This window comes from Phodopus roborovskii, unplaced genomic scaffold, assembly GCF_943737965.1.
Source record: "Phodopus roborovskii unplaced genomic scaffold, PHOROB, whole genome shotgun sequence".
In the NCBI taxonomy this organism is placed as follows: Eukaryota; Metazoa; Chordata; class Mammalia; order Rodentia; family Cricetidae; genus Phodopus; species Phodopus roborovskii.
The window spans coordinates 46645683-46663801 of record NW_026126433.1 but is presented as its reverse complement, the minus strand read 5'-3'; the positions used below and the strand labels follow the sequence as shown (position 1 = coordinate 46663801).

Sequence of the window (18119 nt, the reverse complement as noted above, 5' to 3'; positions counted from 1 at the left end):
CTGAATTTCTAAAGGTGACCTGCTTCCCTGAACAAAGGAAGACAACGAGACCATTCTGACTTCAGCAGAGTGTATGCAGGGGATGAGGGGAACACAGTGAAGACTTTAGTGCCCGTCTAAAAGTATGACTAGAGGCTCTGAAAGCCCCAACACAGGAGGCCAGGAGGAGCCTGCACTTAGTCATGAGTTCTCTTCACACTCCTGCTGCTAGCCCCTCACAGGAATGGGGTTTGCTTCTGAAAAATGAGCAAGCCCTTTCCAAGGATTCAGTGGAAAGCAAACTATTGTCTGCAGAGATGGGTGGAACCTCCTACCCCTGGACCAAGTCACTCAGGGAAAGTGGAAAGACCATCTCTCTGCCTGTGGTGTAACAGCAAATGTCAAAACAAGTTCTGATTTACAGTGTCTCTCAAATTACATACATACTTCTATCATGGACAATTTTAAGTTAGAAATGTAATGCAAAATGGCTCACATTTCCAAAGATTTATTACTAGCTTCAGGACACTTCACATGTGCTACTTAGGAGGCCAAAGAAAATCCCCTCCTTCCCCATCTCCACCATAAGCCATATGAGAGTCAAAAGGAAACAAAGCAAAGCAAAACAAAATAAGATCCACACTGAGATAAAAGCCACAGCAGGAATAAACTTGTTTGATGGGCATATCAGAGAGTGAGGTCAGGGAGGGGACTGAATTAGCCAGATTACTATTGACAAATACATAAACAATTTAAAGGGATGGATTATTATTGGGGCCAGGTTTCAGAATGTCCAGCCCACATTCCTAGGCTCCACTGACTCCAGGCCCAGGGTGAGGCAGAGTGTGAGCCCTGGGAGACCCTGGTGAGCTGCTCATCTTGTGACAGACAGGAAGCAGAAGAAGGGGCTGCAAACCAGATACCAATTTCAAAGGCATTCTTGTAAGACCCTTGAGGTCCTTAAGTGGCCACGCCCCCACCCCTGAGGACCTCCAACCACCAGGCTCTGCCCATAGGACACTTTAATGGCCATTAAGGCTGGACCCAGGCTTTCAAGATGCAGGTGGCCAAGCTCCACTTTACATAGTAAAAGCCCAAGATCAGTCCACAAAGTCCCACCAATCCCAGGCCACTCTGGAGAGGTGTGTCTCAAAGAAACCCTATGCAAAGCCTGCCCCGCCCCCACTTGGTTCTTTGCTGCTTCCATTCTAATCAGAGGCAGCTACCCTCTTATGTTTTCCCCAATAAATCGTGTGAGGCTGTAGTATGGTGTGATGTTGTGGTATTCCTTGGCTTCCAACTGTCAAGATACCTTTCCCATCAGCGCTGTAACAACTAACTGCATTGGGGATACCTTTCCCCTCAGAGCTATAACACTTAAAATGCTGCCTGAAACCACTTCCTCTAGCCAGATTCCACCACCTTTCCAAATAGTGATACTAGCTAGGTGAAGAATTCAACACAAAGGCAGACACCTTTGACCCCAGCACTGGGGAGGTAGTGGCAGGTGGATCGTTGTCAGTCTAAGGCCTGTCTTCTCTCTACATGAGTTACAGGCCAGCCAGGGGTACATACAAAGGCCCTGTCTCCAAACAGCAAATCAAAACAAACAAGCAAAAGGATTCAACACAGAAACCTATGGAGAACAACTCTTATTCAAACTACTGAAGGATGGCCACTCAAAATTATCTATGTGGCAACATGTATAGGGATGGGGAGAGGGTAGAAGAATACATCCAGGGGCTGCCAGACACCATGAGGGCCAGCTGGTGTAAAAGACAGCTCCTCCTGGTCTCTGTTTCAGCTGCTGCCAATCTCCTGTCACATTTAAAGCTACAGAGCTGTCCTTGGCTGTCCTGAGTAGGTTGTCCATTTTAGCTGTTAAGCATACTTTCGATTCTCTTCAGAGCTGTGTTAGCTAGTTTTTTTTGTTTGTTTGTTTGTTTTTGTTTTTGTTTCCCAGTCTACTGAATGTATTCTTTACCTGCAAGCCCAGACAAAGCTAGTTTGAGGTCCCTAGATCTCAATGGGTCTATTTACTCATTCAGCAATAGTATACCTTTATGGTCACTCTGCTTCCCTGAGTAAACCAGATGCTGCTTTAAGATCTCATGCACTTTTGCGTTTGTGTGGAAAGCTAAAGAAATGCTAATTAGTGTGGAGATATACTAATAACTAGAACATAGAAAAGAGCACAAACCAGGGAATCAGCATTAAGTGTTGACATTTAACATCTAATGGTTGAAATTACAGAAAGTATTAGGCAAAGCAGAAAACCCGACTGCAGAAATGACGAATAAACTCTATTTAGCTGAAAAGTGCTAAATTTAGGATAGTAAAATTTCTAATCAGAGTACATCAACCCACCGAAAAGGTAACTAGAAAAGCTTTCCAGAGTTGCCTGTGTGAGCTCACAAAGATGGAGTTCAATGTAGCCTGCACCTCAAAGCAAGGGGGTTTATATTAGCTATAGGGGAGAAATTCCATTTCAAATACAGAAACACACTTTCCCCTGCAATAGAAGAACAGACATTTACCTGCTCAGAAGCTGGTACAAATGAGAGATGACTAGGCCAAGCACAGGGAACTTATAGGGCACTGACAACACTGATAAACAGAAGCCTCAGGCAAAACTAAAGATGGAGTCAGACAAATGGGTGGGTAAATGAAGGTGCTTGCCACAAAGCCTGATGACCTGAGTTTGGTCTTTAGTATAGGAGAGAACAGATGCCTGCAAGTTGTTCTCTGACTCCCACACAAGGACCATGATACTCCCACCTGAATAATAAATACATAGTTGCAGAAAATAAAATAGAGAACTAAGAGGGAAGCTAATGTAAACAATGGGTTTTGTTGATTATGCTGATGAAGGGTTATGAGCTGTGAGGACAGCATTGCTCTTAGGGGGGAGAGACTATGCATTCTGGGGGACAGTTGTAGAGTAAACTTCTTGCTTTGTGTGTGTGTGTGTGTGTGTGGAGAGAGAGAGAGAGAGAGAGAGAGAGAGAGAGAGAGGGAGAGAGAGTCTAAAACTTCTCTAAAAATTAGTCTTTCAAGAAAAAAAAAATGAGTACTCCTAATTTCCACCTATGTTCAAAATGTGATTTTTAAAAACAACTAGGTAAATATATCCCACTTGTAATTTGACTTGGAGCCAGTTTATAAGCTGACACTGGATCATGCTGAAAGCCTACACACTGAGCACACGGAATGTGCACACACATTCACATACTAACACAACATCACAGCTATATTCCAAGTTGCAGTCGAAAAATGTTCAAAATCAAAAGTTACATTCAAAATTCAGAAGACATTTCCCCATAAAAATAACATTATGTAAACATGGTATTTTGGTTCACAGCCCAAATCACAAGAACCAATTTAACCCATAATGTAAATAAACACTGATCTAGAATGGAAGCCCCTGCAGTTCCAGTTAATCCCCAGAATCCACAGCAGAGAGGCTGGTGTATATTGGAGGTGTAAGGAGTATGTTGACTATGGAATACTGAGTAAACGCTATGCCGATAATGGTTCTACAGACTTTATTGATCATGTTAAGCAATTTTCACAACCTTACAAGGTAGCACTTTATAGAAAAAAAAAATGAGGGAGATGAAACTTGAAGAGGAAAGAGCTTGCTATCACTACAAGGCTAGAGAGTAAAGGGAGAAAAACCAAGAACTCGCTCTTACCTACAACACATACCTTCTCACTATTAGCCCTTAAGAGCCCAGGACTCAACTCAGAAGGAGCTTACATGATTATACATCTCACTAGGGCAGGAATGTGAGCTTAATCAGTGATGCATCCAAGCATGTCCTATAATGCTACAGTTCAGATACTAGATGCTACCCTTGCCCTGTGTGACTAAGGCTTGATCCCCTAAGGTGGCACAATTGAGATGTGGTGAAACCTTGAGGAGATGGGAAATCACTGGGGTCTAGTGTGTTTCTAAAGGATATTATGGGATTCCAGGCCCATTCTCTTCCTCTTTTCTGCTTCTGGACATGGTGTAAGTAAGTACATTTGCTCTGCAATGATCCCCTGCCCAACAATCAAGAGGCCACATTCGTCATGGACTAGAACCTCTACAAAATGAGATCCAAAGTAAGGCTTTTCTTTTAATATATTAGTGCTTTAGGCATTTTGTTATGTGACAGAAGGCAGACTAACAAAACTAAGCATGTAAGAAATACCTGGTGATTAAATGAAAGGCAGTCTTTCTCCTTTGCTGAATGTTGGGCTTACTGCAGCCCAAAGTATAACGTTATAATTATGCCTTTGGTATTTCCTAAGTTTCTTTGGTTGGGCTCCTTTCACGTTTCATCTACTCCCAGGTGGTCAGCTAATATAGCATCTGCCCTGTTCCATGAATGTAACTGCACAGGCTGTTTCAAATAATTCATTAACTCAAAATAAAATCTTAACTCTTGAGAGGTGGAACCTCCAGTCTATTGGGAGGCAACAATCTCATTTCAGGTCAAACATGGCTCGTTGACCTCCTAGGCAGATTTTAGCACTGCAAATAACAATGCATTATAGAGAGATTGTTATGAATCACAACTGACTTACATTCTGAAACAATTTTAGGAAAAATGGAACTTTCTAACCAGTTCTAATTATCACAGCTCCCTCCTATACAACATTCTTGGCTTCTTGTACTTGGACTCCATAAGTTAGGCAGAGATCTAATTCACACAAACCTGTGGCCAGTGAAAAACTGCAAAATAAACTAGTTAAAAAAAATAACAACAATGTTTAGCATGGTATGAATCACCACTTTCTTCATAAAAAAGAACATCGTTGTATATTCTAACATAAAGGTATATAAATCTAACATAACCCAGACATCTTGGAAACTCACATTTACTAGTATGCTGTCAGTTATAAAAACAGACTTGCAAACAGCATAGCCAGGGAGGCCTTCTCTATGGAAAACTGGTGGTGACAGGGTAGGAGGCAGAGGATCATACATCCATCTGCTTCTGCAAGAGATTAGAGAGATGATATGCTTCTTAATTACAATTCACACTGAATTACAATTCATACAATCTCTCTCTCTTTCTGTGTGTGTGTGTGTGTGTGTGTGTGTGTGTGTGTGTGTGTGTGTGTATGTGCATGTGCAGGTACATTCACATGTGTGGATAGGACATTCATGTATGGTGTGTATACGGAGGTCAGAGGACAACCCTGTATTGGCACAGGAGCTCTTGTGTTTTGGCACTGCTCTAGATTAGCCAGCCAAGAGCTTCCAGGCTTCTGTCTCTGTCCCCATCTCCCCATGGCAGGACTCCTGGGATTCTCACACTGTCTGACTTTTACGTGGATTTCAAGGAGTCCAATTCAGGCTCTCACCCTTGAATTGCAGTGCCTTCTGCCCACTCAGCCATCTCCTCAGCACTGAAATGGAGTCACCGAGAAGGCCAAGTGTACATTGCTGTACTTCAATGGGTAAATAAAACAACCCAAAGCAAACAACTATCATAATAAGGCTAAGTCTTTAATTAAAAGCAAGAAAGGAACACAAAAACCAAAATGATCTCAGCACAACCTTGATAATGAATAGTACCCTAAAGTCCTTCCTTACAGATGACAGCAAGTCAAATGAGCAGAGCTTGTTTTGTAACCCTGGAGGTCTGTAAGGGAAAGGGTAATTGCCAGTAGTTATCAAAGTGGCATTCTCAGTAAGTTAGTTTGGCTTACAAGAAACAATTCTCAGACTCTTTAAAACACTTAAAAGTCTTTTAGAGTGTATATAAGAACTGATGAGAAAAACCTAGAGTTTCATTTCTGTCATCTGCTCATCACCACCCTGTAAGGTACACTTGTGGTGGGTGACTCCTCTACATTAGAAGGCCTAAATCAAGAAGGTATCTTGGGAATAGGGACAATATTTTAACCCTTGTGGCCCAAACTTAACATTAAAGACTTTTGGGTTATATAAATCACAGAGAGCAGAGTGGCCTCGTCCCAGGTGGCAAATGGAGGCCAGTCCTCTGGGGACCATTTCACCTCCTCTCTATGGTTTGTAGAGCAGTCCAGAGTGACCTCATAGGAGACAGTGAGTTGTGCCATGGCTATGCACCATTGTGGACTCACAATGCCTCAATTAGCAATTCTGCTTGGATATGTGTTAAAAGTCTTAATTCTCAGACTGACACTCGGTGAAATGGGGTCTACTACTGAAAAGTCTTTAGGCCACAGGGGACATGCCCATGAAGAAGGCAGTGGATCCCCAGCATCCCTTTCCTTGTCATCTCCTTTTCTTCATTGTTGTAATTTAGATAAGAAAGGATCTCAGATCTCGTGTGTTGAAGGCTTGATGACTAGTTGGCTGTGCTATTGAGAGGTGACAGGATGATAAGATGGCAAACATCATCAACAGATTAGTACATAGCTTACCAGACTACTTGGGGGTGGGGGTCTCTTTATAGGAAGTAGGCTACTGAGGAGTATGTCGTTGAAGGCTAAATTCTGCCTCAGGCTCTGGCCTTCCCTATTCTTTGAGCCTCAAGTGATGAACAGCTCTGCTCAGTCATGCTCTCTCATGCTAGCCAGATTTCCTTCAGTCCCCAAAGCAATGGGACCAGCCAAAGACAGTCTGAAGTTTCCAAAACCATGACCCAAAATAAGCTTTTTTCTCTTTTAAATTGTATTTCAGGAATCTCGTCACAAGGATGAAAAGCTTACTGGAAAGACCCACCCTGGGGTAAGCAGCTTTCTCTGTCAAGCACCTCTCAACTACCACTGTATCACCACAGGCCCAAAGCAACAGGATCAGCTGATTTTGGACAGAAATCCTTAACACTTTGAGCCAAAAAACATACCATTTCTTCTTATAAAGTGATTGTTTTAGACACTTGTTACAGTGATGGAGAGCTGGCTAGCACCCCAGTCCAAGTACAGAGGATGCTCTGTAGCCATGGCAGTGATCACAGTAGGCTCATCATACTCCTGAATCACCGGTGAACAGGGTACAGGATGGACAAGATCCCCCCACTAAGCACAGTATAAACAGATCTGGCCTTGGCCCACCTCACTTTCACCACAACCCTGAAACCATCAGACTGTCCTGCAGCTGCAGGGCTCCGGAGGTGGCTCCCACAGCCCAAGGTTAACTCCCGCTTAATTTTAGTGTTTTGACACCTGTCTATTCTCAGAATCTTCAAAAACTTGCCTCTTTTCCTAACTCAGCATCCTCAGGTTTCTCTCGACTTGCAAACCTTTTTCATAGAAACATAGCTTTAGAATTCCCCTAGGGATTGCTAAAGCATTCCCTTATTATGGCATGATACCACAAACAGACAACTTTCAAGTAAAAGAATTTCATTTAAAATAGTCATAAATGTGAAGATTTATATTAAAATTTCCTATCTCATAAATAATGTCACTAGTTCATATATATATATATATATATGGTGATATATATATATATATAGATATATATATATATATATATATCACCTAATGTTTAAAAAAGGATGATTGGTCAATAACATAAATACATTTTAGCCCCAAAATATACTCTAAAATGTCAAATTTAAACTAAATTCATATTATAGAATCAAAAAAATTAAAATAGCTGCATATTTTTCTGGAATTCTTATTTTCTGAATGTATAACCTGATACTTTTGTAGCATTCCTCTTTTGTATGAGAACGATGGGATATAGATAATAATTTCATGTTTAGATTCTAAGTACTTCTTGGAAAATTATGAATAGTTTTAATTCTACAAAATCAAAATGTTGCATTATATAAAGTCCAATAATATATTTTCTATTTTGAACAGTAGCTTTTGAATAAAGTTTCCATTATCAAAACAGAATGTGGGGATTTCAGAGATGATCCCTGAGTTTACAGAATTACCACCAAGTTTAAACTCATCACTAGCTTGCATGTTTCAATCAGAAGCTTCCGTGGCCTTAGGCACACTGATCAAACAAACTGCTCAGTTATCCGGAGGGAAAGTGGCACAGTACGGTCCCACCGCCAGCACAGCAGGGCTGCTGGGGCTGGAGAAAGTGAGAGAGAGCACAGGGCGGAGCAGAACTCTACTGACTGCCTGAATCCTTCTGCATATGGAGGGGTTTGCATACTGCTTATTTTCAAGAGGAACACGTGACTAGGTGCTCATTTTAAAACAGAAGAAAACAGTCATTATTTTAACATGGAGTTCTAAGATTATGTTCACTCAACAGGAAAATCTAATTTTCTTTCTTGTTCACTGAAACTTTGTTGGACTTTACAATAATAATATCCAATGCATTTACATCTACCCTAACTTAAGGCAAAAACCTCTTTGCTCTAAAATGTACATGCCCCACTATTAGCTGGCTGGTCTTGCTTTCTGTATTTTCTTATGTCTCATTTCATGAAAAAGTGGTAAATGGCTAGTTCAGATTTTCAAATCACTCTTCCAACCCACTTTAATCTACAGTCTGTACCTATTCTCCATCCAAAATGGCTCTTGCTAACTTAGCTGGTGATGTGCACATTACCAAGGACAACAGATGTATTATTCTGTTTTATTGTGTGGCTACCATCTAATTGAATGATTCCTCTTTCCCAAGGCAGTTTTATCATTGGAATGAATAACATTCCTTTCCATGTATTGCTCAGGTTGCTTCATGGCAACCTCTTTTGTTGGTTTTTAGGCTTATCTTTGGAAGAGTGGTTACTCTTGAGGCTCAGTGGCCCTTCCTTCCTTCTTACTAAATATAATGACATATTTATCACTAAAGGTTTCAGATATTCTCCACTGGCCAAAGGAAATTTCTATATCCAGCCTAGACCTAGTTCCCAAGTTCAGTTTCCCCAAAATCATGCAAATTCCACAAGAGGGAGCGCCATATCTGCTTTGCTGATTTATTCTTAGCATCTGATGGCTACCTCGTAGTACACGACACATTGTGGTAATCAATAAATATTTGTTGAAGAGACCAATCATTCATTTGCTCTCTGACCTCCAGTTGGCATGTTTCCCTCTCTAGGCTTTAGTTTTCCATCTGGAAATAAAGTGACAATAGCAACTCCTTTCCAGGTTTGCCTCAAGGCATATCAAACAGTGAACATAAGTGCATTTTATGAATTAAAAAGCAATATGCCAGTGTAAAACACACACACAAATGTAGCTTGTAAAGGCTAAAATATTTACTCCTTGAACCTTACAGAAAAACCTAAAGCTTGCTGACTTCTAACATAGAACAATATCTGGGTTTAGGTAAATATCCTATGAGTTAATGAAGGAATGACTAATTCCTTGCAGGTCTCCCTGTACTGTAACACACTGTTACAGGAAGGCAGTCCTCCTTCAGGCTGTTCTCCCTCTACTTATAGCAAGTCATCAAAGTATCAACATATAGGTACCACTGTATTCCCCAATGCTGTTTACCTTTAAGTTTAAGAAAGTGCAATTGATATACATTTCCACTTTCCCCTAATTACATCAATAAAAACAGAAAAGGCACTGGTCACTGGAGGATGGAGGAGAGATGGGAGCTTGGAAGCCATGAAGCCATCTCCATGAGAAAGCTGGTAGTTATTCAGTACACAACTCCAAGTCTACAGCAATCTATTCACTGTTGCATCAAAATACATAGATTTTATTCTTGGGGCGATTCTATGACCAGAGTTTAGAAATGGCATATCCATAAAAGGGGTAATACTTGTCACAACAAATAAAACACCAACCAAATACTACACAAAAGGGAAAAGGAATTTGGAATCAATCACTCAAGATTTGAGTTTGACCTCTACCATGTGTTCCATATGTGACTCCCTGTGAACCGAGATTTTGTCTCTAGAAAAGAAGAGTAGTAGTCACCACGGATGGTACCTATTAGGAGGCTCCTATGAGCCAATGGCTTACTCCATCTTATGATGAAAGCATCATCAGCACCAGTGTGTAGGTAACAGCACGGAGCCCACACATGCTGGCTGACTTGTTTAGACAAGCATTATGTGTTGAGCATATATCTGGTTAACTTAACAATCTTAACGTCTACTTATTCCACAGGAACTCTCCTGTCTGTGACTCTGACACATTCAGTGTGTATCTGACCCATTCTGGATCAGCAGACGCACATTACCTTTCCTTCATCGTCTCATGTACTCTCCCGTGCTGGATGCACTGTTCCTGCAATTCATCATTTCTCTTCTGTATCTTCTCCAGCTTATCACACATATATCTCTTCTCTTGACTGAGTCGAACAATTTCTGACCTAGAGAGGGTATAAACAGAAACAGTAAATGGGTAAAGATTCACCTTACTAGAGTGTATTTTCATGGTATAAACCTTGGCACTGTCTTAAACCCGGGACTTCAGACATAATAGTGAAGGAAGAATTATTTTATATCAAAAAAATATTTCAGATATTCACAATGCCTAGTAGAGGAATATGTACATCATAGGGACTCCAGTTACAGTACTGCAGAGATCTCAGAGCTCAAGCAAGAGCTCTAGTTATACTGGGGGAACTGGCCCGACCATGGAAGTCTATATTCAGAAAAATATGGTCTTCATTCCGTTTCTGCCCCGCTCCTAGACTGCTGTAACAGGAGTGGAGGATGACCAGCACTGAGACCAAAATCCACAGATGCCTCCATGGTGACAGCTGATGTCTTTTAGGACTATATCTTCTATATCTTCAGTGTCTTGGATGACAATCCCAATTCTAACATTTGCAGATCGGAAAGATATCTAAGGAACATTGTGTCCCTTTTTACACTAAGCCACCAGCATTGACGGCATTTCCTCATGCCTACTGTCTCATTAGTTAGAGAAGTCACACTTTTTCTCTATATTATAAGTAATTTTTAAGCTAATCAAAAACACTTTTGATGAAAAATTAGTTCCCTCCCCAGAAAGGACTGCTCTATTATGTCAGGCCCCCTTTTGTTATAGTCAAGAAGACTGGGCTTGCTAGGGGAAATCTTACCCCACAGACTGTTCAACCCAAAGACCACATGCTAGCAAGAATGAGGCAATGTCAGTTTACCCCACTCCTCCCTTTGTTTTCATTTTTACTCAAGTGCACACTAGATGGAGCCTGCTCACATCAGTACCTTCACCTTCCACAACTCAGTGTGGCCTTAAAACCACCTCTGTCCATCCAGACATTTCCGTAGAGTTTGTACTCCTGAACGGTGCCCTATGCCTCACCTTTCCCACCAGTTGTCAGGTAAGACAGAGTATGTATAGCTCATTTTTTTTTTAAGCTGAGCTAGGTACTCTCTCTGTATTTTCCTCTCCTGCTAAGAATACACCCGCATTTGAAACAGTCTACATCTCTGAATAAATGACTCATGTCTATCCATTCAAAATCACACACATACAAAAAGTAATCTAGAAGCTATAATAATATTTGAATTTAGTGTTTCTTCCCAAAATAGTATCTCCTGTCATATATTGAAATACATCCCAAATGGAAAAAAGTCCCTTAAACCAGATTAGCAAAATAATAAAATCTATGGAAAAGAACCCACACCTACACCTTCAGGCTGCTACCAAGAGAGGTGCCATTTTTCAAAGAAAAGCACAAAGAAAGATAGACAATAATCAAAATGTAAAATGCTCACATATAAAAAAAAATCATGTTTGGAAAGCCATATGTTTGTTTATATTCATTGTAGCATTACTTATAGAGAGAATCTTGTTCTATGACAGGATACATTGAAACTTTATCAAGAATTGTATCAATAGGACATTGGCTATCTTGCTTAGATGCTAGAACTTATTTATTGACCCAAAATGTAAAATTTTGATAAGAAGGGAAACATTAAAAAATCAACATGTATAATGCAACCCCATTTTACAATTAAGTTATTTGGGCATGAACCAAATATTAATACTGATAATTCTGGATGGTAGAGTGTTTTCCCTTTTGTATGAGCACATTTTCCTGTATTTGAACACGTTTTACAATGGATAGTGTTTCTGGTGAAAGCCAGGAAGGATGGGAGAGGGGGTGGAGGAGGGAGGGGGGAAGGGTCCTGATGACGCTGTGCATTTTCAGGACGGTGGCCTTGCTGTTTGATTTTACTAGGGAGCCTAAACTGCCCTTAAAAAGTTTAGTAACAAAAAAAAAAAAAAAAATTCATGAAAATCAGACAGATGAGGGTTAAAAGTACCATTAAAGTGCTGCAACCAACAAAGTTACAAAAATAGAAGAAATGAAGAAATGAAGACAATTTCTCTTAGAAAGTAGAACACGAAATGTTATTTATAAAATGGTCAATTTTACTACTATTTTCAGAAATGAGTAAGAAGAGTCAAATGTGTATTTCATCCCTATTCTGCATCAAACCTATCTTTTGAAGATGTCAAAACTCTAGAAAATAATTGTTAATTCCCTTTCTCTGTGAGGGAAACATGCAGTTTAACCAGTTGTCTAAGGTCAGCAATGGGGAGTGGCCAGTCCTGTATGGGGTCTCTTCTCTATGTGCCCAGCTCTGAAGGGGCAGTTCTACCCACAGTGCAATGCTCATGTTCATCCTCTCTTCTTTGAACCCTTCATTTTTTGCGTTCATATTTTTATATGTGGACATTTGTACTGAGACGAGGTAATTCAACACTTAAGCAAAATAATACACATTAGCAGCCTTGAAAAGTGTGTCTGATTTTTGAAGCAACAATTCCCTTTTAAAAGAACCATCAACATTTAATTATGTACAAAGTTACAGTTATAGTATTACTACAATATTAAAAGTTGGAAATGTCATAAACATCTAATGAATATGAACAAGTGTTTTGATTACAATTTTGTTTGTGGCATATTCACTGACAGAGAAACATGTCCATTAATGAGATGAGATAGGTAGACAGCAGCTGTAACTGCACATACTGCATAAACCTATCATGACATAAGCTGCTGTGCAAGACACATTTACATACACATGAAAAATGGCCAGGAGCATGTAAAAAATAGCAGGGATTTTCTTGAGATAGTAATGTTACAGGAAAATGTTTCCTTAATTTTTTTTTGTGATTCCCTATAATGAGATGTCTCTAGTAAACACAAAAATATAAATGTTATCTTTTAAAGTACAGACTACTATAATATGTGCTATTGTAACAATCTTTCCTGCCTTGTATACTTTGTCCCCCCCCACTTATTTATAATGTCAACTTGCCTTCCAGCTTATGTCATACAATATACAGCTTCGCTATATGTGTACATACATCGTTCTTTATTTAGGCAGAGCTGACAATATAGTCACACAACTAGTGGTTTGCTAAGTGAAAAGAGAAAACAGAAAGCCACATTTACCCTACTCACATATCAAAGGAAAACGACTCTAATTCATTTTCATAGAAATGTAGGTAATTTCTGGCTTTTCAGAAGCATGAACTTTCCCTGCTTTTTATGTAACAGCTATAGCGAGTGTAATTGCATTTGCATGAATGGAAGACATTTTACTACTATAATTCAGATTATAATGATAATTGCTTTTAAATGAAAAATATGACACCTTTTTTTTTATTCTTTTGGATTCTGGTTTGACTTTTGGTAACAATTAACAGAAGGTCAATGTCAGTCACCTTTTGTAGAATATAATTTTTGTAGCAGCCCAACCTAACATCATCTAAACATGCAAGGAGAAAAAAAACATAGTTCAACCGGGTGTGTGTTCTTTTACTTCAATTAAACTCACACAGTTGGATACCTACTGCTGCCAAAACAGTAATATAATTTATACATTATAGTCCACATAGTAAAACTACACTAAAAGTCATTTAACAATATTTATAACACCATAAAATACACTGTTAAAATATATGAACTGCAATATGTACCAAAATTATAAAATTTGTTTCTCATCATCAGTGATTAAAACCAGGATCATTACTCGAGCCTCAATACTCACAACCCTGGTGACAGATTAGAATTCAAATCTTAATGATCAATTTACAATTAACAAGATAGAAGTGAAACAAATTAAACCAACCATTATATATAACGAGACCCCACGGACTCCCATTGTTCCTCTTAATTACAAAACGCAAATCACAAATACACAATGGGCAGTGCTAGACATCAATCCACAGGCCTAGCAACCCAGCAAGTGACAATGACAGGAAAATGGGGAGAAGCAAAATCACACAGACCCAGTCCTGTGCTTGCTCCTATCCTTCCAGCGTGCAAGGAGAGAGGGGTTGGGACCTAGAACAAAATGTGCTTGATCTCTAACATGGAAGGGCTCTGTCAGTGTGGGCACAGGCTCATCTTCAGCCAGAGCCCAACACTGTCTAGATCTTCCCAGACAACGATTTTGATCATAATTCAAACCGTGCCTCTAACATTTTAATGTGGATTTTTCCAAGTGTCTAGGGAGAGAGAATACTTACTTCACTTTGATAAAGAAAACTAAATTGCATGAAAGGTATTTAAGTGTATATATTTACCTAACTCAACAGACTCATAACTATGGAAGTTCTCAATGTACTAGGGGAGATATGGAGGGAAGGGGTAGCTAAAGTTTATACTTAACTAAAACCAGCCAGAATGTCTGACTGGTGACAATTAAAAACAAAATAGAATTAATTTCCTTGCCTCACGGTCAAAAACAAGCTTTAAAAGATTAAAGTATGAGCCAGGATTTCAGTCTTCATTTTAAATGGGACATGGCATTCACCACTCCTGCGGTTTCATGCACGGGACTGATGGCTACAGAGGATCCCGAGACAGAAACAGTTGTCATTGTCATAATGCGATGTACAGTTTACTTGGGGAGAAAATGTATCACATCACGCACATGCATGCATGCATGCGCGCACCCCCCCACACACACACACACGTGCACACACACACACACACACACACACACACACACACACAATTTCAGTACATTTTCTGAGAGCAGCCCTGTAGGAGACTGGACAGAGAAGTAGGATGTATGGGCATGGAGAGCCCAGACGGTCAGCTTCTCTACTGGTTCCTCATGGGCTCTAGTCAAATTCCTAGACCTGTAAGTGAAAAAGCCTATTTTCAATTCTGAGGCCAATTGTTTAGTGTGGCATTGTGAATGACACAAAATTTTAGCAAGGTAAGGGGGAAATATTATTTTATTGATAATAAAAAAATTGCTTCATTTTCATTAAAATTTTTACTACAGTACTTTGCGAAAAACTGGAACTGAAATACTATCTGGATTAGACCATTATTCTGGTTTAATTATTCTCAATGAGAGAGACCCTCACCTCAATGGCTGTCAGAAGTTATTCATCCCAAAAGTTTGGCACAGGGCTCATAGAAGCATGCCCTCAAGTGACAGGTCTTACTACATTATTATTGCTATTTTAAAAGAAACATTCTGAGTCACAGCAGAAGGTAACATCAAAAGGGAATGTCAAACGGGGCATAAAAGAAAGTGAACATGTCTTAATTCCTTTGAAATTGGGGGAGAAATGTGGGGACTGATGAGAAAACAAAGGGCATCAAACACATGACCTTAAAAGCACAACTTATTTTGTCTACTGTTTTGAGAAGTACATAAAAAGTTTCAAAATGGAACAATTTCATTACTTGTAAGGCCTTAGCTTCCTGGGTTACTTACATTTTAATCCTTCAGACTCAGAACCTAGAGTCAAAAGAACCTGACCCACGAAGTCATGAGCTCCAGGTTTCCTGGTTGGTTGTTTGAGCCTACAGGTATTTTCATCACAAGACAGACTTGGCCCATTAGAAAACATTACTCAGATCTTGCCCAGTCATGAAGTGTGTGCTACGACCGCAGTCCCTGTACCTTCAAATGGGGTGAGCAAGCACTGGGCCGGGGGCTCACAGCTGCAGGTTCTTTCGCAGCTCAGACAACCACAGATGGAAAGGCTGGGTCTGTACTGAGCACTCGCGTTGTCCTGTGGTGATTTTGTACCCAGTATAGTCTAACAAGTAATCACATAACTATTTGCATTAGATTAGGCTCCATAGGTAATCTAGAGATAATTTCAAATATATGAGAGAGGGGAGAGGGTGTTGCTCAGTGCTGGACTACTAGCCTAACATGTGTTAGGCAATGGGTTCCATTTCTAACACCACAAAAATATGAAATAACATGAAAAATAAAGTATGTGGGAGAATATAGGCAGGTTCCGTGTACCTGCTACATCATTTTATGTTAAGAATGTGAGCATCTGTGATCTGTGGATTTTGGTACGGTATCAACTCTATAACCAACACCCTGTGTTTGTCCAGGGGTGACAGTACCCAGTCAAGATTACACACACAGCGCAGTGACTGACAAACCAAGACTCCAGTCCAGTTCCTCCTGAATCCCAAAGAATTCTTTCTTGCATACTGCTTGTCACCCACAAAGGAATAGGCTGGCACCAGAAACCAGACCAGCATGTGGAGGGTAGCACCACACCTGTTTTTTCCATTCATTTATCATTCATTCAATAAGTATGCATTGGGTGCCATCTATGTGTCAGATATGAGGGAGCATGATCAGTGTACAAAGCAGCATCCAGGCTGACAGGTGCTGACGTTCAAGTCCATGAGTCTTGCACCGGGTATGACTGATTAATTTAAAGAAGGAAAACAGGAGCCCAGGGACACAGTGCCGGTTTAGCCCTGGCTCTCAGTTTGACAAATACATCCCAAGAATTTCTACTTTCCTCCGGGATTTAAAGGTTATTTTTTCCTATAGCCTTCCCAATAATTAATACTGTGACTGAGCAATCCTCTCATCACCTTGCCTAGGCTGGCCTAGAACTCCTGTGCTCAAGAAATGCTCCTGCCTTAGCCTTGAGTGGTTGCGACTGCAGATGCAAGTCACTCTATCCAGCAATCCTGAACTTTCTGTAATAGTACATTCAAATATCACCAAAGACTTAAACACTCTAGACACTGGTAACAGCAATACCTAGGCCAAAACTCCTACCCACAAGCTACTCAATTACGCTTTTTAAATCTGTAAAGGAAGTTAATTACTGTCTTAATGCTCTTGTGAGAGTTCAGCATGTATTATTCCATGCACCTTTGCCTCCTCAATGTCCCGAATGATTAGCATTAAAGACAGCTTTTGTGTGTTCCCAAAGAACTGTGACAACACATTAAAATGCATTACCTATATTGACATAAGATTCTAAAACTGCTTGACCTATCTGTATTCTTTATTATGGTAATGGTTATTTTGGCCTTTGTTCCTGAACTTTCACGGTTTTAAATTCTAAACATTATAAAAAGCCAAGCAAGTATACATAACCATGAAAAAAAGTTGAAGTTGGGTAGGAGGTGGAGCTTGGGAAAGAGTGCTTGGTTACTGTGCACAAGGCCCTGGAGGCCATGCTTGGGACTGAAAGGGGGTCTACATGGACAGCTGCGAAAATATGAATACAGAAACCTGTTGTCACAGAAAATTTACAGAAAGTTTACAGCATATACATTACAGAATATAAAAAATGAAATTTTAAGGCTAAATTTTAGCTATCAAATAAACACTATTCTGAGCATATTGTATAATATTGCCTGGTCACCTACCTGCTTTTCTGTGACATTTTCTCCAGCTTCTTGGCCAACGTACAGCACTCTTCCTTTAGCTTTGTCAGAAACGTATTCTGGGAGGTCAGCAACAAATACTGTTCATTTTCTAGAAATAACAATAACCCCACCAATGTAAGATGTTTGTGGTTTTGCGGTGTTTCCAATGCCCAGTGCTAAGAGCTTCAGATCATTGCACCCTGCCTAGAGCCACCAGACACTGCCAGTGTCCTAGTGAAAGGACTTATCATCTGGTGGGAGACATTTATTTTCATAATATATTTGTATACCCAGAATAATTTTGATCGTATCAGCTTGTGTAACATTTTAGCATGCTCATAAACTGTCAAATATCTCAAAGGAAGTCATAAATGCTTATATCTTTGAAGTATGCAAGATATTGTATTTTTATTTTGACAATTTTACTATAAACAATGTCAAAAATTCTCACAACCAGATAATTCGAAACAAAAACCGAGGAATTCCCTGTTATACTGTAGTTGGTGCTCAACACTTATCTCCTATTTTACCCCCTTGGAGCCTGCATATTCTCCAGTTTTTGAGCTGAAATTACATAACTGTCCTTAAAATCTTGATTGTACTTTAATGGTATGTGTTTCAATAAAGTTACAACCAGGGACTGGAGAGACTGTGA

The 18119-nt window shown here is 39.9% G+C and overlaps 1 protein-coding gene across 1 annotated transcript in view; it reads right to left on the bottom strand.

Moving 5' to 3' along the window:
• Window positions 1–18119, bottom strand: part of Sdccag8 (SHH signaling and ciliogenesis regulator SDCCAG8) — a 195394-nt gene that overhangs the window by 57506 nt on the left and 119769 nt on the right. Inside the window, exons 15-16 of the mRNA XM_051186391.1 lie at window positions 17465–17573; window positions 10073–10204 (exon numbers count right to left, since the gene is read on the bottom strand). Of these exons, the coding sequence (XP_051042348.1) occupies window positions 10073–10204; window positions 17465–17573 (241 nt within the window). The remainder of the gene's footprint in view (window positions 1–10072; window positions 10205–17464; window positions 17574–18119) is intronic.